Genomic DNA, 21,566 nt, shown 5'->3' with positions numbered 1-21,566 from the left:
CAGAGCTGCACGGGGAGCAGGGGGGTGCATGGAGGTGTCAGGGGGTGCACAGAGCTGCACGGGGTGCTGGGGGGGTGCATGGAGGTGTCAGGGGGTGCACAGAGCTGCATGGGGTGCTGGGGGGTGCATGGAGGTGTCAGGGGGTGCACAGAGCTGCACGGGGCGCTGGGGGGTGCATGGCAGTGTTGAGGGGTGCACAGAGCCACTCAGGACGCTGGGGGTGCACAAGGAAAGGGGTGGGGGGCAGCGGGGTGCACAGCAGCAGCGCAGGGTGCTGGGGGCGCTTGAGGAAGGGGTGATGTGGTGCAAGAAGCAGCAGGGTGCTGGGGGTGCACAGACCCCCCCCCCCCCCCTCCCCAGGGGCCGGGACAGGGGTCAGGGCTGCAGGGAGGGGGTGTGAGGTTTGGAGGGGGCTCGCTGGGCACCCAGGGTGGGGCAGGGGGAGGTGGCAGCTGCTTCACCCTGCACCCCCACCCCACACCCCCCCCCCCCGTCCCTCCGCAGGCCTCCCAGTCCGCCGCCACCCTGGCGCTGCGCTGCATGGACGGCGTCTTCCTCTCGCCCAACGAGGATGAGTTCGTGGGCAGGATCACGGAGGAGCTGGAGCACTTCATGCAGCAGGGGCAGCACCACAGGTCGGGGCAGCGAGCAGAGGGGGCTTTGCCCGGGCAGGGGAACCTCTCCCCGCTGCCCCGGGCGGGCCCTGGGCCACAGCACGTGCCGCTGGAGGAGCCGTGGCACCTCGTGTTCGCCGGGGCGGGGGGAAAACGCCCCGTTCGGAGCCTGGGTGGCCGCGGAGCTGCGGGCTGGCTCCGAGCATCCCCGCGGGCCAAGGGTGGGCGCGGGGTCGCTGCCGCTCGCCCTTCGCTGCTCGTGCTCCTCCGAGCAGAGGCGCTGGTGGCGTTTGCACCAGCCACGGCCTGGCCCAGCTCGTTACTCAGCCTGACGAGTTCTAACGAATCGTTTCGTCACCAAACCCTTTCGTTTCCCCGCTCCGCCGAGGGCTTCCTGCGCGCCCGATCCTCCTCCGCGGCAGCCAGCTCCGTCACCTTGGGCTGCTGCACTGGTTTGCTTTGGCCGGGCTGGACTTGGCTGGACCTACTCCCTGATCTGGTGGCCCTTGGAACCCTTGAGGTGGCCAAAAAGAGGGCGTCGGACGGGAGCACGGCTTATTTCAGCTTCTTGCCAGCTCATCGTGACCTTAAGCGTTTGTTTCGTTGCTTTTTTAAAAAAAAAAAAAAATAGTTTGGCAGAGAAAGTACCTGCGCGATCGTAAAATGCTCAGGAACAAAACTGAAATCGCGAAAACGTGCCTAAATGCAGCAAAATCGACGGTGGTGTTTATTCATCCGTTGCAATTCTTTTAGCTGCTGGTTTCTGGAGCGCGCTCAGACTGGGAGGAAGGGCACTGGGACCAGCCTTCTGCTGGGGCTTCCCAGCACGGGTACGGGCAGGAAGGAGAGTCCCAGCCGAAGGGACCGGGACCGGGCTGTCCCAGCCGCCCCGCGCTGCCGGGGCCACGTGCCGCGCGCGCGCACGGCTGTCTAGACGTAGGGTGGAGAAGGGATTTTGGCTCGTGAAGAGCACGAAGTCCTGCTTGGCTTTTTGGGCTTGGATTTAAACCCTGCACTGGGAATGACTGGGGAGGGTCGGGTCGTAAGTTCTTGCTACGCCCCTGTCCTTGCTGAGGCCCTCGACCCCTCTCTCCTTTCAGGGTGCTCCTGTTCCCCCCTCTGTCCAGCCGCCTCAGGTACCTGATCCATCGGACCGTGGACAACGTGGAGTTGTTGAGCAGCTTTTCTGTGGGGGAAGGATGGAGGAGGAGGACGGTCATCTGTCACTCGGCCGTAAGGTACGGGGCAGTAGCTGTAACGGTGCTTCTCTTTCCATGGCCGTGGGGTTCTTGGTCCACCTTGCACACACAGAGTTTGTGTGGGGCCTCTGCAAGGAGGAGGGTGCCCCTCACCGACGGCGTCTTTGGGCATTAAGGAAGCAGAGGCTCTTTTTTTTAATGTTTTTTTTTTCCCCCCAGTCTGCTGACTTCTCTGTGGATTTGATGCTTTCCCTCCTCTCTCTTTTGCAACCAACGTGCTGCTTGGGTTCCTCTGCTCCCCCCTCACCTCCTGCCCTTCTCTTGCTCCCAGGCTGCCCAGCGAAACCAGCGACCAAAAACCCAGCAGCAACCCCCCGCGACCGCACCGACCTCCGCAGCCCTGGGGCCGGGGGGGCCGGGGCGGGCGGCCGCGGCACGGCGGGGAGATGCACGGCGACACCTCGCGAGCCTGCGTGGGGTCTGGCAGGATCCAAAGGCCGCCCAGGAGGAAACCAGACAAGGCCCTGTACGTCCCCAAGGCGATGCGCAAGAAGGCGGAATGGGGCGAGCGGGGGAGCCCGGTGGCGGCTGGCACCGAGTCAGGAGGGGATGCGGCGCAAGAAGAGGAGGCCTGCCCCAAAGCTCCAGTTGGGGACGCCCAGGAGGAACTGGGCAAGTCTGAAGGCAGCCCGGGTGGCGTCTCCTTGGCCCTCGGCGAGCCCCGGGAGCCTGGCGAAGAGCGCGTGTCGGGAGAAAATAACGATGGCCCAAACGCTGAGCGTCCTCCGTGTTGTACGGAGGACCCGTCGTTAGAGAATAGTAATGATTTCTCGGGGCAGGAAAGTCAGGATCAAGACTGTTCTGATTCCCTTTCTTCTGCACCCGATAAAAACCCAACTGAAGCAGAAGAGCAAGAGTCGAGCTGCGACAACGCCGTGATACCAGAAGGCAGCAAAACCCCGTGCCCGCTGCAAGCTGAAGCCCAAACCGGCCGGGATGCCGGTGTGCCGGAGTGCGGCAAAAGCTCCTCCCCGTCGGAAGGTCGCAGCAGCGGCTGCTGTACGGCCCCGGCTGCGGCGGAGTCGAGCGCAGCGTCGCTGGGGCTGGAGAACCGGGAGAAGAGCCGCGCTGCTGCCGAGAGCCCGGGGAGCGGCGGAGACGCGCCGCCGCCTGACCAACAGGGCGAGGACTTGGTGGAGGCCGGCGCGGTGGAGGGAAGCGAGAGTTTCTCCAAACTGGAAAGCCAAGATGGAGAGCGCCCCGGCGTTGCCCGGGTGGAACATCCCCAAGGCCAAAACCCCCTCGAAGCCCAAAAGGAGCCTCTGGCCGCTCCGGAGCTGGTCCGTGGTGGCGCCCCGTCAGCTCCTGAGGACCAGAGCGAGCGCGGGGTGGATGCTCCCGCGCGGAACCGCAGCGGGAAAGTGGTGCCCGCGGTGGAAGAGGAGGACAAGGAGGGTTCGGGCTTGGCTGACGCGCTGTGGCGGGAGCTGCGGTTGTCCGCGGGCGGTGGCGAGGAGAACGCGGCCGCCGGCGGGCAGAGCGGCCTGGAGGACGACGGCGCCGCAGAGCTCTTCGCAGAGGTAGTGTCCGGCCCCGGGGATCGCCGTGGGGGGAGACTTTGGGGAGACGAGGGTGGCTCGGGAGGCGGCCCGAGGGGGAGGTGTTCGTCCGTGGGGAGGGGAGTCCCTGTGCTGGGGCGGCTGCTGAACCTGTTGGCAGGAGCGTGGCCGCGGAAGTGGTTTGCTGGGACCGAGGTGGGAGCCTGGAGGACTGGTTGCTCTTTGAAGTGAAACCTTGTCTGATGTATTTACTTCTTGGTTTTCGTATTCTCAGATCGTGGGTTATTTAACCGTGAAGGACATAAGCATCGAGAAGATCAGCTTTGATTATTCCAGCTACGGAGAGGCGCAGCTCAGCGAGGGGGATTTTGGCCACGTCACCGAAATCTACGACTTCTCCCCGGCGCTGAAAACGGAGCACCTGATGGAAACGTTCTCGGATTTCCAGTGAGTGCCTCCCCAAGAGCCTGAGCCCCTCAGGGGCACGGAGGGAAGCGGGATTTGGACCCGAATGCGCACCAGAATGTGATGAATTCCGTACTTTGCCTCTGTACCCTTGTGTCTCACGCCCTTTCTGTGCCTTAAAGGACACTTCCCTGCACTTTATGCATTATTTAAAACACAACCGGTTCTTCGGGGCTCTGTCACACACGGGTACCTACGTGCAGGCTTATTCCTTCGGCTGTGGCTTCAGGGAGAGTCTTCAGGTGCTTTCTGGGAGCTTCTTCTTGCATCCCAGAGCCCAAGTGAAATGACGTGCCTGCTTTGCAAGAAAAAGGGCTCAATCCTGCTGCTGGAGATAAGATTTGTTGTGTAAATAGGGGGAGCAGAGCCTTGTGCCGAGGGATTTGACACGGGGTTAGGAGCAGGACCAGAACAAAGTTCAGCCCTTCGTTAGTGACCGAGGGTGCTCGGCGCAGCTCTGAATTCCGCCAGGCTGCGCAGACGCCCCCGTCTTCCTCCCGCCATCCTCCTCCTCCCTTGATAGACACCTGGTGGATCAGAGCTGAACACTTCACCTCCACGGATCCCTTAAATTAAAAAACATGATTTACATTTTAGAGCAGCTGCTGTCCGTTGTGGGAGGGTCCTCTAGGGTATTTTTTGCACGTGCTGTGAGAGTGAAACCGAGCTGAAAATTGACGGATCTGATCTGAGCAGTCGATCGTTTTTCCTGCGCGGCCGGAAGATCTTTGAGCTCCCTGCTCCCAAACTCACGTTTTTCCACCCACGCTTTAGTATAGATTTTTCACACTGGGCTCTTCACCCTAAGTGTTGCTAAACCACTCTTATAAATCACTTTTTACTGTAGGTGTCTGAGCAGTCGGGCGGTGTTTGTAAAGCTCTACAATATTTTTGTGTTACAAGACAGTCCCTGAAATTGAGGTCGCTTTTGGCCGGGGGTTTCTTTAGAGGAAAAGGCGAGTTCTTGGGGGCAGCTGATGGGGTGACCGTGCGTTGTGGCCTTGAAAGGGGCGCCTCTCAATTCTGTTCCCTCTCTTCCCCTCGTGTCACGTGGGTGTAATGCTTTGGAAAGCACCGCTGTCTCCGTGAAAGCACCGAGTACTCTTGATAACTCAGGGTGGGTTTTATCGTGTGGGGGTTTTTAATTCTTTCTGACGAATGACTGTTGCCTCCTGTCTTCTCATTTCAGCGAGAGCGGCTTCAAAATCCAGTGGGTCGACGACACGCACGCCCTGGGAATCTTCTCCAGCCCGTCCTCAGGTAGCGTCCCCCGTCGCCCGGGTCGCGCCTGCGGGACCCCCCGAGCCCCTGGGGCTTCTCCGCTCGCGCGCGGGGACCCCCGTGGTGCTGCCGGGGGGGGTCGCGCCGTCCGTCTGCCGGGCCTCGCGCCCGCTGGAGCTGCTGCCGAAGGCAGTTGTGGTTTGTCGCCTCTTCCTTCCTCTGCACTTCGGACTCGAAGGGCTTTTGAGGCCGGAGAAGCTGGAATTGCCGTGGGGAGACTCTGCTGTGCCAGAGCAGCAGGTTTTTAACTGGCTCGGGCACCAACACGGGCCCCTTTCCTTACGGAGCGACTCGCGCTGCCCTTCTAGAAATTGAGCTGTTTGGCCACTTCGGGGTTTGGTTTTTTCCCCTCTTGGAACTCGGCACAGCTCCTGCCAGCGTCCAGTACCCTCCCGGGGGGCTTTACGCCGGCGGTGGCACGCAGGTCACACGCCAGGCTCCCGGCAAACGCACCTTCTCGGGGACAAACGCCCCAAGCTCGGGTCAGAGCCGTCCCGGGAGAAGTTTCTGTCTGGCAGCACCTGCAGCCCAAAAGCTCACGCTCTTTGCTTGGGGTTAAGTCTAATACTGGCAGAGGGGTCTTTCAAAACGTGTCTGTATTTTCATGGGACTTTTCCTGGGTGTGCTGTGACCAGGAGGAGTTGAGCTGGTTTAGTACAAGTCTGGAGATAACGCATCAGCTGCCAAAGCTGAAATTATTCAGTGTTGTTGTGCCATGTGCTGATTTTTATGATTAAAGCCACCGATATTCAGGCTGCTCATTTCGGCAATCTTTGTGGTTTTTTTGAAGCATCTCAGGCCCTGGGGCGACGTTATCCATCTTTAAAGATCCGACCGTTGATCCATGCAACAAAGCAGTCTAAAGTCAAGGCACTTCAGCGACCAAGTAAGACACTTTTTTTTTTTTTTTTTTTTTTTAAATTATTATTACTATTTCTTGGTTTACCAGTCTTCCATATCCTGAGCGGTCACGATGACCGGTTCAATGGGGAAGTACACATTAAGGACCAGTATTTCTTTCTTGTTGGTTGGTTGGTTGGGGTTTTTTTATAGCTTTATTGGCATGGGAGGACAGGGAGCTGTTGTGCAGAGCCCGCGGATGCATTTTTTTTACGCTATTTCCAGCCAGCCTGTGCCACAGGTGGGCTGAAACTTCCTGCAGCAGCAATGCTGGTTTCTGCCCGGCTGCAGCAGGCAGGAGGGGTCGGCCCAGGTGACCGTGCTGGCCAAAACAGCCCTGCAGCACCAGACCACGTTCCTGCTTACAGGGGAGAGCTGTCACCTAAGTTCTTCAGTCCTCAGTGACTCCCTCCTGCTCTGCAAGGACTGAACCAAAAAAGCATCAAATCTGGTTGGTTTTTTTCGTTTTCACCTACAAGTGCTTTGCCCCAGTTCAGGCTTAGTCTGTCTTGGGGCATCTGCTCCTCGGGGTGAAGGCGGCAGGGAGCAGCTGTGGTGCTCAGCGGTGGCTGCAGGGGGACAGAGCACGGCCGCTGCCATGAGCCTGCCCAGGACCTTCCTCTGCCCTCTCGCTCTGCCCGCTTCAAGATTATAGATGAGAGAACTGATAGCAGTTACCGTTCGGGGTTGGCGTGATTTTATTCAGTAGCAGGTGAAGGAAAAAATTGTTAAGCTTAGTCATTAACATGGTTTTATTTATTTTATTGCCTTTTAAAATCATATGGTAATCAGTTATACTTGCCACAGTAAAGAAATGCCATGAATCTCGTAGCAGTAGAGACTTTGCTGAACGTACAACTATACTGTCATTTCCACAGCACATTGCAGTTGACACAGATTTCAGGATTAACGCTTTAAAGGGACACTGTCACAGGGAAAGTTCCTGAGTTTTTAAGACTGCTGGATTTGAATGAAACGTCCAAGAATCGGATTTGGTTTTGCGCTCTCCCCTTCCTCTGTTTTCATTCACGCTCCCTGATTCGCGTTGCCGTAGCCCATCGGCACAGCTCTGAATCAGGCTGCAAGCTCCTCCCGGGGAACACTATATATCAGCTCTGCTTGTCGTCAATTTAAGGAGCAATTTTTTTCCCAAATACAAATTTGGAGCTTAATTAACTGACAGTGTCTCTTCTTTATTTGTTGTTTTTTTTTTTTCCTTTTTTTTTCTGAGCTTTGTCAAGAAAGAGTGGCAGTTTTATTTTTCCAAGCTGCGTCTGCTTCGAGTCTGCCCCTTTAAGCTGCTGATGGGCTGCCTTTATGAATAAAACCTCTGAAAAAGCAAGCAAAGCCCCCACTGCGAGCTGGATAATAAATGTGCAAACAGTTGCTGATAAATGATAGGTAACAGCCACGTCCAGACTGCCCTGGACTTGGAGGAGTGGTGGTGGTGGCGGTGTCATTTCTTGTAAGACAAAACCGTGGCAAGCCAGGTGTCCACCAGAAAAGGGAGGTCACTGGCCAAAGGGCTTTCCCAAAGCATCGGATGATCTTTAGCTGGGGTTTTTTTAAATGCAGGTGGTTGTTTTCTTTTTTCCTTGCTGCTTTCTAAGGATTGAGCCTGCTGGTTTTGATTAGCCTGAATTGAGATCAGGCTTTGCTGTGCGTGGATGAATTGGTTGGACCGTGTGCCTTCATCTTGTTCTCCCAGATGGGACCTGCTGTGTCTTTGCCAGGAAGGGTCAGGCACCTCTTCCTGAAGGGGGAACAATTCTCTCCCCTGCTGCAGAAGAGGCTGGAGCTTAATCCTGGCCAAACAGCTCTTGAGCTGTCATTGAAAAAAAATCTTAATTACAAATCTGGAGGCACCTCTTCCTGAAAGAAAAGGTGATTTACTGGGTAGGAGAGCGAGCGCTTTGCTCCTGGGCTAATTCTGTAAAGGAACTAAGCAGCTGGAAAGCAGCCCTTCTCTCTGCCAGTCCCGGGGTTTAGCTGCAAGGCTGCTCCTGAACAAGCACTAACTTCATGATTTTTCACCCGTTTTTTTTTTTTACCTAGAGCTCCTTCACCTTGCAAAAGAAAGACCCCAGACGGACACGGCGGTGGCAAAGAGGCTGGTGACCCGGGCGCTGGGGTTGAAGCACAAGCAGCAGGGCGGCTCAGGCACCGAAGTGCTCCTGCCGGAAAGCTTGGACCAAGAGGAATAAAAACCATCTCAGCTAAAAAAAAACAAACAAACAAACAAAAAGATGTATAGATGAGCATGGCTGCGATATTAAACTGCATGCAGAACCGTGAGTGCCCCAGGGCTGGTCTGTTATGGATTAGCACCGTCTTTTCTTTCGAAAGTTGGGAAGGGAAAAAGTTGACAGTCGATGAGATCCGGAGCTCAAGAGCCGAGCCCTGGGAGGGCGGCTCTGAGCTCTGCCTTACGGGGAGCATCGTGCCCTCCTCTCCTTCAAAGCCTCTCACTCCCGGGGGCACTGGCAGAAGGTAAGGCTGCTTGCAGAGGCGCCTGCTCTAGGATGTTAAAAAAATGCATTAGAGCAAGGGAATTGTATCGTGTTGGCCAAAATTCCCCTGTAAGCAGGAGCAGAGCAGCTGCAGGAGTCTGCTTCACGTTTACTTTGTTGTAACGTTATTGCTAAACTATCCCCCAGAACTGACAGGCACTGACTGCAAGGAATTTTCAGGGGTTTTCCGTATTTCTCTGGTGTTTAAGGAGCCTGACATGCTTTGTGGCACCGTTAGCAGGGGAAATTGTCATATGCTGATTAGGAAAAGAAAACCAGCACTTGCCCCTTCGGATTTGCCCAGAGCCTGGGGTTGGGAGATGCTGCGAGACACCTCGTTGTGGCAGCAGCGACAGAGCATCCGCCACAGCCCAGACTCGGCCGCTGCTGCTGCGCAGTCCGGCCTCGGGAGCACAAAATGGAGTTTTCCAGCTTACAGCAGGCTAAAAACCTTTGCTAGCTGCCACCCCCTGGGCCGCTGGATGAACGACAGAAACGCTCTGACAGGCATTCGCAAAAGACTTCTGCGTTCTTTAAGCCTCACAACATCCCTGTGAGGTAGGTTAGGGAGAGCCCAAGTGAGATGCAGCTGGTTTCAGTGCCCCTGGGGACCGAAGTGACCAGCCAGCAGCGTTCCGTTAACTTCAGCTGCTTGGAGAAGTCTGTGGTAGCAGGAATTGTGAACGAGGCCCTAGGCTTTCAGGAGGAGAAATACACAACGGGCATATAAAACGTTTTTCTGGGTAAAACATTTTTTATTCAAGTAGCTGTGTCTGAAAATCTGTAGCAACGTGTGTCCTCAAACAAACAGAGGAACGCACTCAGCACCATTATGAATTTACCAAGTGTAAAAATCCTTTTCAAGACTTACACAGGTGGGGCTGGGACAGCACAGGCCCAGATCCCGGATGATGAAAGCCGTGGCGTCACCCCTGTAAGGTACAGGGATGATGCAATGCCTTAACTAAATTCATCCTTTAAAGACAAGACCGAGTGACTACCCAGCTGAGAAGGTAACGTTTAGGTGTACGTAGAACCTGTTGGGTGACGAGCTTACTGTGCACTGGAAATTCACAGTCTGGTGGACTCAGCAGATCCGCAAAGTCCTCGAGATGTTCCGGGGCAGGCGTAGCTTCACGGAGCCCTGACGTCCTCGTCGAAAACGGTTCTGCGTTCCCTGCTCCGCTTAAGAGATGCTGTTGGGAGTTGATTGTTGAGTGTCGCTGCAGTATTAAATTATGCTCGATACTGTTCTGCTCAGAAAAAGCTGCTCTGATTTTTTTTTTTTTCCCCCTTTCCGGTATTTCTTTGCTAAAACGGAGTAACGACGCGGCAGCGCTGAGGATTAGCTGTGTTCAAGCAGCAGCGTCACAGACGGAGGCGTTTGCATCGATGGTGCGTTCAAGCTCGAGTCAAAAAAGCTTAAAGATACCGAGATTAATGCCTTGAAGCAAACGAACGGTAAAGACAGATGTAGGTGGCTGGTACCCCAACAGAGGCAGGGTGTGCTCGCTGCAGCCCGGACCTGCGTCTGGGGCTAAAGACGGTGCTGCAGAGCGGAGGGAGGAACCTCTGGAGAAGGTTGAACGGTGAAGGTACGGAGCCCAGTCGAGGTGAAAAGCGGCTCCTGCCTGTCTCAGGGGCAGGGACTGGCGTTACAAGAGACAGGGGGTGGTCTGAGCACCTACACTGGGAAGGAAGGCATCTTGAGAGAATAATTTACCTTGCTAATTTAGAGTTTGATTGTTTGCTTGATTTTCTTTTTTGTGCAGTGGTTAGGGAAATCACGGAAGCAGGAAACCTCGCTTCTTTAAATAGTGGGGGGGAGGCGACGGGGTTCTATCGGGTGGACACCACCTTGTTATTTGTCAGTCCGCTGAAGTGATCGAACTTCTGCTCCGTTTCCTCGCTGAAGGAGCCACCTGGGGAGGTCACAGAGAGAGCATGAGCCTTGAGCAGGAGGTAGCAAAGGCAACCCAGGGCAGAGAACACGCTGGGGTTTTGTGTCATCTGTGAAAACCAAGGGCTCCAAGCAAGGAGCAAAGATTTTCCTCTGATAATTAATTCAAGCATTAATTAAATCTTGCCATAACTGCAACAGCCCCGAGTCCCCAGGAGTACTGGATCTAGTATTTGGAAGACTAAACTACAGCCTGCCCTCAGTGTCAGTGCTCGCCTTCGTGGCTTAAAGAAAAAAACGGGGGGATGGCTGGAGCAGGAGCTGTGAAATGGTCTCCCTGAGGCTGATGGTAAGGGGGTCACTTTGCTCTTCTTAAAGAGGACCATGCCCTTACTTTTCGCTAGTTGAGAGCCAGTGAAAGCTAAATACTTTTATTTTTAACTAGAAATATTTTCAAGCTCAGCCAGAGAGCCCATCCAACACTTCAGCGCCCGTTCGTCCAAGTGAAGTGGGTTTGGCTTTTCTGAACTGGGTCACAATCTGAAGCGTGACACACGAGACAAGTATTTTCTTTAAAAAAAAACCCCAACAAATTAATGAGAAAAATCAGTGGTTTACATGGATTTTTTTCAGGAAAAACAGTCCCTGAAGAACTTCCGCCAGCTCTGGAAATTGTCTTCACCCCTGGCAGTTTATCTGGCAGGCAGTTGCCACTGATTTTATTTTCTGTGTTAAAACCAGTTTCTTACAAAGCCCCCACTTTAATTCCTTTTCAAAATGGTCTTGACAATTGACTGTCAATGCAAATTTAAACTAGTTTGGCTTTGGTATTTCCAAGACCACAAGAAATTCCAAATGATAATGTTTTACATGACACGTATTCAGTCTGAGGTAACAGTCTGGGAAGAAGGTGTCGTTGTGCCTGGACCTACTCAGAAGTTCTCAGGCTGCACAAGAGTTTTCCTTGTGTCTCACGGTCCTGGGAGGGAAAAATGCTCAGCCCGTGTAGAAGAGGGACAGCTGGAACAGCTGAGAGCCCTCTTGCCCCAGGCCTGAGGGCTTTTGGGTCTTGCAGCGAGCCGCTTCCCCGCATTGCGCCGGCTGCTCCGCTAACGTGCAACCACCCTCCGCGCTCTTTGCACCCAGGTGGCCCCGTCACAAAGCCCCGGGGGTCGGAACAGCCCGTGGCAAGTGGCACCAGCGTCGCCTGGGCTCGGGGGCTCGTCGTTGCCAGCCCCTACCGAGCGACCGGCAGCAGCTAAGCCGGGAGCCGCGGGAGCAGAGCGCAGGCCCAGCCCGACCTGCGCGCAGCAGCCGGCGCCGCGCTCACCTATGTGGCAGTTGTACATCCAGATGCGCTGCCCGTCGTACCGGCTCCTGCACTTCATCACGTTGTTGGAGTAATCGGACTCGGCAACTTCGTAGTTGGGGTTGATGACGACCTGGGGAGCGATGGAGAAACGCAGCGCGGGGTTAGTCAGAGGTGGACTGGCCGTGGCGCACGCTAGGGTCGGCTTTTTCATTATACCATAATACTTTAACAACAGGAAAAACCCCAACCCTCAACTTATTTTGCAAGGAGACCAAAACTACTTGATTGAAGCCAGATCAAGATCACACCTTCCCCCACACACCAAGACAGACCCTCAACCACCTTCTCTACTTCTCACACGATAGCAGCGCGGCCAAAAATAATCCCCCTTCCCTCCTCTCCAGTTTAAGCGGTTGTTTTTAGAACCAAAGAGTTCCCCCCCCCCCACTCCACCCACTCGCACAAAACAGACTGTAGGCACGGTCGTCACTCCTCACGCGCCCCCCCCGAGAACAGCTCTGTTTAATCCCCACGTGCAGCGAGATGCCGTGACGTGCGATGCGGTAACGACACGAGCTGCACGGGGATGGTGTCGGACTGTCGAGTGGGAGCTGGATGCAGCTCTCCTAGGGCTGCCATTCCCAAGCCACCGTTATTGGCCCCGATTGTTCACTTGGGGAAGGACGTGATCTGGCAACGCTTTGGTGCCCTGTCAGGTAACTATCTCTTGGGTTTCCTGGGAACATCAAACCTCTTTGTAACGAGGGGTTTATCGTGCTGCAGTCAGTGACACTCCGGACATCCCTCGGGGATAAGAGCAGAGCGACAGCGGGGTCTCAAACCCTCTTTTTCTCCCCTACCTGGAAGAGGTAATCGCCGGGTGGGACGTCAGTGACATCGATCCACTGGCAGTCGATGTCGTGACGGTACACGTCCCAGCATCCAACTGTGATTCCTTGTTCACCAAAATTGGCACATTCGTACTGTTTCTGCACATCTAAACGAGAAGAGGTGAAGGCACAACGTGATACGTTCGCAGCAAGTCAGGGCTGGGGATTCCCCACCCTCGGGCACGTCAGAGGAAGGGCTCCTTGTTCCCCACCTCCCACAACTGGCTCCAGGCACCGTATTTTGGATGAGAGGTAATGGAACAGTGTCTCGCACTGCAGTACTGCACGGGAGGAGCTGCCACCTTCCCTACCGCGTCACCCAGAGGCGCATTTTGGGATTTCTGACTTTACAGGCATCGGAAGGGGCACCCTGAGGTTTTCAGAGCAGCTCAGAGTAAGGATACAAGGAAAGCGTCTGAAAAACTCCGCATATGGGGCCTTTGGGGATTATTTTATACCTGTAGAGCCCACTCCATACATCTATAACCTCAGAGCTGGTTTCTGGCTCCTGTCAGGCCACGTTCTAGCCCTGCTCGGGACTTTTGACAGCATCTCTGGAGCCTGTCACCTGCGTGGGGACAGCAACACCTTCCCAGCACAAAGGGCTCTGGCCAACATACCTGCTTCGCATTCGGTGTCTTCCAGGCAGAAGCTGGCTTTGTGCCCTTCCGCCACCTTGGTTCCGTTGAGGTTCAAGAGATCGTAGTGGGTGAACACCTCCATGCTGTGGTAATGCCTGCAAGGCACAGACAGGGAGAATGAGCTCTGGGGAGAAGACGCCCCTTTAGGTACCAGGCCTAAAGGGCTGCACCCTCTGCCCCAGCAGAGGTGGCCCAGGGGCGAGGGCACGACGACTTGGATGGGAGTAGCCCAGGCTCTTTGTGCCGCTGCAATCCCTCGGGCCAGGCATTCCACCTCCCGGCCCCACGTGAAGCGCTGCGGACCAAGCGGCGCTGCAGGGGGTAGAGCGAGAGGAACCACAGCCATGAAAAATATCCCCCTGGGCATAACCCTGCGTGGCACCGTCGCCCGTGCTGGCTTCTGGCCCGGGGTCTGTTTACACATCCAGTGTAAAGCTGTTCCAGGGGAGAGCCTTGGCCTTGCCCCAGCCTTCGGAGGACCACGCTGTGTTTTATAAAGGCAAGGAAGGGGGAAAAAAAAAAAACAACACCCCAAAGCCATCAGCAGCCAAGTCACCATTTCTAGTGGCCCTGTCATTGACCAGAACAAGGAATATTTCATCTGCTCCTTAACAACAAACAGAGCTGGACGTACCCAGCCCAGCAACCGAGCTATTTGTATTTATTATTTCTTTTTAAGCAGCAGAATGTAAATTTATTGGCAGAAAACTGACAACAGATGGAACCAGCTTCTCTCGGCACTCGCTCCGCTCAGATCCCAAACAACCCGACAGCTGGGTTCACACATGAGGCATTTCATCCTTTTAAACGGGGAAGGTGTTAGTGTCAACTCAGCCTGGGCTGGGCTGCTCTCAGGAACACTCCAGCACTGCTGGGCCCAGCAACAGTTTGGAGAGAGCCCACGGCCTGTGCTGTAGAGCCCTGACCAGCAGAGTCAGCCCGCAGCAGCGTTTGGGTGATGCTGAACACAGGAACGTTGACATTTTTTTATGCCACGCTGCTTGTTCAGCAAAAAATTCAGGCTCTGCTTTGGGCCAGTGGAAGTGCACGGGAGCAGGGAGCAGATGGAAGGACCTGATCCAAACGCAGCCGTGTGCTCCACGTGGTCAGGGCTGGGCACATGAACGCGGTCGTGCTGGTGCAACACATCGAATTTGATCCCAGCCTTGGAATCGGGAGCAAAGCCGCCGCGTGGGGATGTTGGGGGGGAACAGGAGAGCAACCGCGGGTGCTGAGAGCTCCTTCAATCGCGGCAGCGTCTGCCCCAGCCGCGGGGACACCGCGCCGACACACACCAGAGCCCCCCTGCACTCGACTCGGGAGCGAGGCAACTGCACAGACAGGCCCCAATTCAAAACCCAGGGCTTAGGGGTTAAAACAAAAGAAGTGCAGAAATCCTCTCCAGCTGTGAAAATAACCGTGGCTTAAAAACTTCCAACCACCACCATTGCAGCATCGCTCTGTGCACATACACAGATAAAGAAGGAGCAAGGAGGGAAGGGGAGGAAATTTTTCCTGTAGAGAGTGGGTTTCTTCTTACCTCCTCCTACCTTTACCCTAACCAAAAAAACCCCCATATTGCTACCTGCCAGAAATTAACCACTTTTCACTCCCCTGCTACAGGTCTTTCCCATTTCTGTTCTACTTCCACGTCAAAACAGAAGCTCCCAGGGTGGGGTAAGGCGGCTAGGAAAGAAGAGGCATTCTGCAGTGGCTGAGCTGTTGACGTTGAGGCTGTCTAATTTGGCTGCCTCTGATAAAAGTTTGAGGTTCTCAGGTCTGACTCAGTTTCTGAAATATGTCTGAATCACTCAAAGAGGTGTTTACATTCGGGTGTTTACAGACTGGAAAGATTGAAGAGGGATTGAGTTCATCCTCCTCCGTGCAAACAGAATCCAGTTTAAAGCACACAGATGGCTCTCGGCCTCTTCCCGATCCTTGCCCAGGCTCACCTCACTCACGCAGCCTCTCCCCAAGAGCTCCAAGCACCCTCCTTCTGCCCCAGCCTGCGACGTGCTCAAAGCCTCGCGGTACCCACGTATCCCCCCCCAGCCCCTTCCCAACACGGCCAGAAAGGCCGACGCACCGCGCTGCCCCGGGTTTCCTCCTCCCCTGAGCACACCGCTGCCCGTTTACCTTCGGGTCCGTGCTGCTGAGGTTTGGCTCTGCTTGCGCCTCCGGCGGCAAACGTTACAGTCCAGCCCGTCGGCAGGGCGAGCGGCCAACATTTGCCCCACACACTTCCAACCGGCAGCACCGCGGCATTGCCGCACCGGTGCGGCGTTACCTACACGTCTTGCCTCGCTCACACCCTTGATGAAGGCTAAAAAGGACCTGGATTTGACAATTTACTGCTCTAGCGTTTCCACAAAACGGAAGTTTTACAGCAGCGGCAGGACAAGAGCTGTGCGCTGCGAATCCCTTAGCTCCCTTTTATCCCAAATTAGAGGAAAATCGACCTTGTAACAAGCCATCGGTTCAGAAGCGAAGAATCGGGATGGCTTAGTTCCCGTTCTCTTTCCTCCCCCTGGTTTACTTTGGCCAAAACTGCCGGCTTCCCCCTGAAAAACGCTGCGTTTATGGGGGCGAGTTTACTGTTTGTCAAAGATAAGCACCAAACAAGCTCCCGGCTGTACACGGTTTAAGCGGAGTCGAGATGCATTTGGAAAAAACTGCGGGATTGCGGCGTGTTCTCGAGTCCTTTCCCAGGTGAGGGAAGCAGCAGAGACGGCTGCATCTTTCTACAGACAGCGGTCCCGAGGCACCCGCGCCCTTCTGCCCGTGCGTACCCGGGTACACGCTGCCCTTGCACACCCACCTCTCCCAACGAGCGCTCCGCCTCTGCCTTGCTCACACACCAGCTCTTCACCATCATTCCTACCACGACGAGCCGGTTTCCCCGCCGGCAGAGCACCGCAGCTGCCCTAACGCGCCTCGCAGCCGCGGCATTTCGGCCCTGCCCTCCCGAATGTGTGTCCCCCCCCACCCCGGGGCAGCAGAACGGGACGGGAGGAGGCACCGACCGCGCCAAACCGCCTCGGTGGCGCTCACCGGTGACAGTCGTGCCAGACCCAGGCGTGGCGGCCGTTCTTGGGGCGGAAGTCGGACTGCCCGTTGTTGTGGATCTGGGAGGAGAAGCGCAGCAGGCGCCGGTAGCCCGACGTGAGGGAGGTGTTGACGGCCGAGCTGGCCAGGCAGTTCTCCTCCAGCGCGCACTGCAGCATGAACATCGGGCGGTCCTCCAGGTAGGCCGTCTGCTCCACCAGCTCGGCGTTGAGCACCAGGTCGGGGGCAGCTGGCGAGGAAGGTTTGGGATTAACGGCTGGGCCACTAAAACACCCCCGCCGGGGCCCGTCGGAGAGCGGGGGGGCCAGCCCCTTCGCTGCCCCGTGTTTCTCAGGCCCACCAGCACCGATTCGGCGCTGTTCGGACACGGCATAGCATGGGCCGCCCCGTTTCTCCCGCGTATCTCAGGGTAAACCCTCATGCCAAAACCAAATAAAAACCCAGTTACTCACTCTCCGAGCAGGAGACACCAGCGCCGAAACGACCGCCGCCTCTGGGACAGGAGACATCGGCTCCGTCGTGACGACAGTGGGCCAGGGACATCTCTGTCCCCGAACACTTGACACCGCTCATGACGACGTTGTCAGCGCTGATGTCGCCGTGCCAGTACCAGGTTTCCTGAGCAGAAAGGCAGAAAAAGGCGTTTCACGCACTTTTCGGTGTTCAGCAGGCTGCTGAGGGAATGCCAACCCCCCCGTAACTCGCGTTCGTCTTCCAGGGAAGATCAGTGCAAGAGGCAGCACCATCAGGGAGACAGACCTGGACAAAGGGTGCTGGAGCGGAGGAGAAGAGTAGCTTGGGGCAGGAGCCCAAGCAGAGAGCTGGCCAGCCTGGGTTTTAGCCCCAGTCCCACGTGCCCTGCCCTGAACATCTGACCGGCCGTAAGCAGATCTCTCTCCTTGTTTCCGAGCTGGTTTCAATCTCTGCTTGTTTTTAATCAAGCTGGAAACTCACTTTTCCACCCTGCTCTGCCCATCCAGCTGCTGAATTCATCCTTGGGCTGTTTTCAGTCATCTAGGCCGTGCCTTTGGGAGAGATGCCCAGCAATTAAACCACGTCTGTCCTGTGACATCTGTGCACTTGGGAGGGCCACAAGTAACGCCAGAGTGTCTGCTTGCACGAGGAGAGAAGGCAGAAATACCAGCCAACGCTGGAAATGCCAGTGGAAACAAGGCATTTGAGGAGGACCAGGACTAACAGGGTCTGCACCTCTTGGTTTCGAGGGGGGATTCACGGATGTTCAAACCCTGCTCACTACTCGCCTTCATCACCCAGTTTTACAAAACTGGGGGGAACGATCGAAAATTAACTCCCGTGTAACACACAACTAAGCGCGCTAAACCCTGACGAAGCTGCAATCGCAAAGCTTGGGAGAAGGGGAGGGAAGAAAGAGGGAGAGGAGTTAAAAAAAAAAGAAAAAAAAAAAAAATCAGATCTGTTAGTGTCAAAACCGGGAGCACGTTTCCAGGAAAAGAAACCCCATCTGTACCATTGCTTCCATTGCAACAGGCTGTTTGTTGCCCCTGTTAGCAACACTCTGCGCACACCCGCACACAGGGCTGCCCTGTTCTACACAGTGTAGCTTTATGCTCCTGTAGCTGGTGCAGCCGGGATACGCATAAGGGCCTTTTCTGTTCTAAATCCCAGCAGTCCCAGCTAAAGGAAAAAAATGTCTTGTTTCTTGCTGGGCTCTCGGGGCTGTGTCAATAGAGCCAGGCAGCTGGAAAAGCCAGCGCTCGAGGGACGCGGCTGTCCTCAGCGCTTGCGCCCTGCTTGGCAGCCGGGCAAGCAAACCAGCGGGAGGAACCAGCTTGCACGGGGTGGGATTGCGACCACAGGGGCACGGGCAGCTCCGGCCTTCCACCTCACGGGGGTATCCAACCCCGGCGTCCCCCTCAGGGCCACGCAGGTGCCCTCTCTAGCTACGGATAACAGACACATCGGTTGGAATCTGCCTGCCCACGAGCCCAGCGTGGCCTCCTGGACTCCAGCTTGGTCATTCCTTAAAGGCAAACTCATTGGAGGGCCCTGCTCTCCAGGCAGAGTTTTAACTGTCCGTCTCTGCCTACAGTCTCTCCTGCTTTCTCAACAGGCACCAGCCAGCCCCGAGGATGCCGAGGCTGTTCGTCATTTCAGGCCCTCATTGTTCCTCCCTGCCCCAAACCAGCAGGCAGGCAGCGGAGATGCTCGTTCTCACTGGGTTTATCGCTGCAGCCCAGCAGAGCCGGCTGCGCAGGCCAGGCGGGGCACGAAAACACAGCAGAGCCGACCGGACCCTGAGAACGGGGACAGCCTCCGCTCTCTGCAACCGCATTTTACTTGTTTGCCCAAGTTTTCGATTTCCCGAAATTGTTCGGGGAAAACAGTTTGCTTGCCAGAACTGATCTAAGGCTGGGGTTTTTTTTGGGTGTGGGTTACCATCCATATAAACCACACGAAGTTTATTTATTCAGGGGCTGTTTGAGCCTTAAGTTTCCCCAAAGCTGCTGGCGACCGTTGATTCTTGGTTGAAACGCCTCAAAGGGGCTGCATTTCCAGAGCACAGCGAGCTCTGGCAGAGCTTTGTCCTAGGGAGAAACTACTTTAGGAGCCCAAATCCCCCTTTTCCTGGTGTCTGGGAACGGCAATAAAGGCCCACAGGTTATATATGTCCTTTCAAAATCTACCATTACCCCTCGGTCTGCCTGTCCCTCTTTCACCTTGAGGGACGTGTCAGTACAAACGGGTATCTCACACCGACGCCAGCTACTTACACCTGATGCCATTTTATCCATCTGGGAACTGGGTGGGAAGCTGTTGCCCTTCCCTCCTCCAAGCTTCCAGCTCTTAGGGTTGCTGCTTGCTTTCCTCCAGCCAGCACAGCAGGCTGCCACGCGCTGCGCCAAAGAGCTTTGCTGGGAAAGAACGCTTTATTCCTTTGTGGTTAGCCCAAGCTTGTTCGTTGGTAGCTTTTATCCCTTTATTCAGTGCCATTCTGAGTCGAGTGCAAGCAGGGAGGGTTTAGGGCCTTTGTCGTTAGGGGAGCAAGAAATACAACCCACTTGGGGAGCCAGCACGCAGCTCCGCTGCACAGCGGTGGACACGCTGCACCGAGAGGTCACTACAGGAGCAAAACCAAACTGGTTTCCAGTGATTTGACACCAGGTTAAACTCTGCTTCCACACTTCAGTCAGCCCGAGGAGTTCAACTCCCCACTGACTCAGGGAGCGACGAGAAGCTGCACGTAACCAGTCCAGCCAGGGCGAAGGGAGCCAGGCTTCCCAGGAAACCTGAGCCCCGAGCAGCACGAAAACAGCGGCTTTGCCCAGAGCTGCAGCAGCCCCTTCTGCTCTGAATTTCCCCCGATGGCTGTCGTGCAACGAGTTGAACCTTCAGGGTCTCCCCAGCTAACGCCTCGAAGCTGGATGCTGTGGTTTGTGGTTGGGTGGTTGGTTTTTTCCTAAGTTTTCCTCCTCCTCTAGCCCCTACGCAGCCTCGCACCCGCCACCACATCTGAAACGCAGGCCGGGGAGGGCGCGGGGCCTCACCTGGAAGGCATGGCTGGCGAAGCCCAGGCCCAGCTGCCGACACACCACCATGGCCTCCACGGTGCTCCAGTTCTCGCTGCAGACGGTGCCCCACTTCAGAGTGCCGTTGCGCTCGGCCAGGACCTCCACCCGGCCCTCGTAAGGGTTGCGGCCGCCGCTCAGACGCAGCTGCAGGGCGTAAAAAAAAACCTCATAGACACCATAGCCAACGGGACAGGGAAGGTGCGACAGCTGGGCAAGCAACGCTCGGGGGCTCCTCAAGGATTGTGGTTAAAAATCGCTGAGCCCAGCAACCTCAGTCCAGCCGCCAGCAGAGCAGTTAATGCGGTTTGTGCTTCAACCCCCCCACCGGGGACACGAAGCAGCCCAGCCAGGCCCAGCATCTGAATGTGGCCTGTACCAGCTGCAAGAGGGTAACACCCTCCCTGCGAAAGCTCCCCCGCTCCACTCCCCTGGCAGGAGCATTTACGCTGAGGAACCTGCGACTGGTTCAAGCAGCTGAAGTTTTTAAGCTCCACGGGGCAAAGCCACCCGGGCACCGCTGCCCTGAGACCCAACCGAGATCCCTTCACAACAGGGACATCCACCAGCTTTTACAGGGCCCCTGGACTGCACAGGCGGCAGCTGAAGTGGCACTTTGAGCATCACAGGGGCGTAGAAATGCGCGGAGGAGCTCAAAGCTCGGTACAGAAAGGAGCATCATCCTTACGTCTAATGCAACGCAGACGTTAAAATCCAAACGGAACAGGCACAGCTTAAACGACGAGATTCCGACCCAGATTCCTACCCTCCCTCCAGCAAGGGAGGGCAGATGATGCTCCAGGAGGAACACGCCTCACCACGCTCGCTCGGCTTCTCACCTGATTCTGGAAACCCATCGCCGGGACGTTGCACCTCACGGCAGCATCTTCCTCGTGGTTGCAGCCCTGCGACTCCGTGTTGAACTTGCAATCCGTGACTGATTTTTCAAAGCCCGTACAGTCAATCTCGTTTAGGTGAATGGGACCCATGCCTTGGGGGGGAAAAGAAGAAAAAAAAGAAGAGTCCTTACCTTCTGCCCGTGCTACTGCGTGGTGAAAAAATACCCCATAACAGTTTATTAATACATTGCAGGCATCACACTGGCCTCTAGCATTCAAAACACAGTAATCCTGAAAAAATTCCAGTGATTTCTTGTAAAAATAAAACAAAAAAGCTGCAAGATTATTATTAATAATTTTACCATTAAATTCTTTCCAGTAGTCTCTGGGACTCAAGCACACAAGAATGGCAGAAAAAGCCAAGTTTCCTTTGTTACATAATTTACAAACTTCAGCTGGAGGAATTCACAAATTATGACCTTTTGGCTGGGCCTGTGTGCCGGAATCTGCTCCCAGTCAAACCCTGACATTTAAACGAGACAGAGACACGTTTGCTGGGACAACACAACGTGCCACCCCAGGGATGCACGGGTCAGCGGGACAGCTCCGGGGCAGGTGTGTCTTACAGACTCCAGCACCACGGATGGAAACCAGAGAGTGAACCCCACTGTGCACCGCAGAGGAGGGTCTCGAGGTGTTGGGAGCCAAACTGGATAGTTTGGTTCCTCCCCGGGCAAGCGGCAGCAGACAGTTGTCACGTCCACCAAAGAGCTGCAGCAGAAGGAGGGATACACGTGAGGAGGCAGTAACTCTGCCTGCAAAGCTCTCGGGGACTGTTTCCA

General features: G+C 55.6%; 2 protein-coding genes across 2 annotated transcripts in view; one reads left to right on the top strand and one right to left on the bottom strand.

Annotated features, from left to right (window-relative positions):
- The first annotated feature begins 522 nt into the window (after positions 1 to 522).
- On the top strand, positions 523 to 8,396 carry R3HCC1 (R3H domain and coiled-coil containing 1). The gene is made up of 7 exons (XM_086477176.1): positions 523 to 635; positions 1,715 to 1,852; positions 2,145 to 3,393; positions 3,647 to 3,819; positions 5,027 to 5,097; positions 5,909 to 6,004; positions 8,074 to 8,396. Exons 1-7 carry the CDS (start codon positions 541 to 543, stop codon positions 8,220 to 8,222), a joined length of 1,971 nt encoding a protein of 656 aa, XP_086333302.1. The 5' UTR covers positions 523 to 540; the 3' UTR covers positions 8,223 to 8,396.
- A 1,415-nt stretch (positions 8,397 to 9,811) lies between these two features.
- LOXL2 (lysyl oxidase like 2) overlaps positions 9,812 to 21,566 on the bottom strand; it is a 53,668-nt gene continuing 41,913 nt past the window's right edge. Inside the window, exons 7-14 of the mRNA XM_086477194.1 lie at positions 20,725 to 20,876; positions 19,865 to 20,032; positions 16,790 to 16,955; positions 16,323 to 16,566; positions 13,251 to 13,366; positions 12,601 to 12,737; positions 11,759 to 11,870; positions 9,812 to 10,450 (exon numbers count right to left, since the gene is read on the bottom strand). Of these exons, the coding sequence (XP_086333320.1) occupies positions 10,368 to 10,450; positions 11,759 to 11,870; positions 12,601 to 12,737; positions 13,251 to 13,366; positions 16,323 to 16,566; positions 16,790 to 16,955; positions 19,865 to 20,032; positions 20,725 to 20,876 (1,178 nt within the window). The 3' untranslated portion in view covers positions 9,812 to 10,367. The remainder of the gene's footprint in view (positions 10,451 to 11,758; positions 11,871 to 12,600; positions 12,738 to 13,250; positions 13,367 to 16,322; positions 16,567 to 16,789; positions 16,956 to 19,864; positions 20,033 to 20,724; positions 20,877 to 21,566) is intronic.

The sequence above is a fragment of the Leptosomus discolor genome, chromosome 23 (assembly GCF_034619465.1).
Source record: "Leptosomus discolor isolate bLepDis1 chromosome 23, bLepDis1.hap2, whole genome shotgun sequence".
Classification (NCBI taxonomy): domain Eukaryota; kingdom Metazoa; phylum Chordata; class Aves; order Leptosomiformes; family Leptosomidae; genus Leptosomus; species Leptosomus discolor.
The sequence above is the reverse complement of the archived record's forward strand: the minus strand, read 5'-3'. Positions and strand labels throughout refer to the sequence as shown.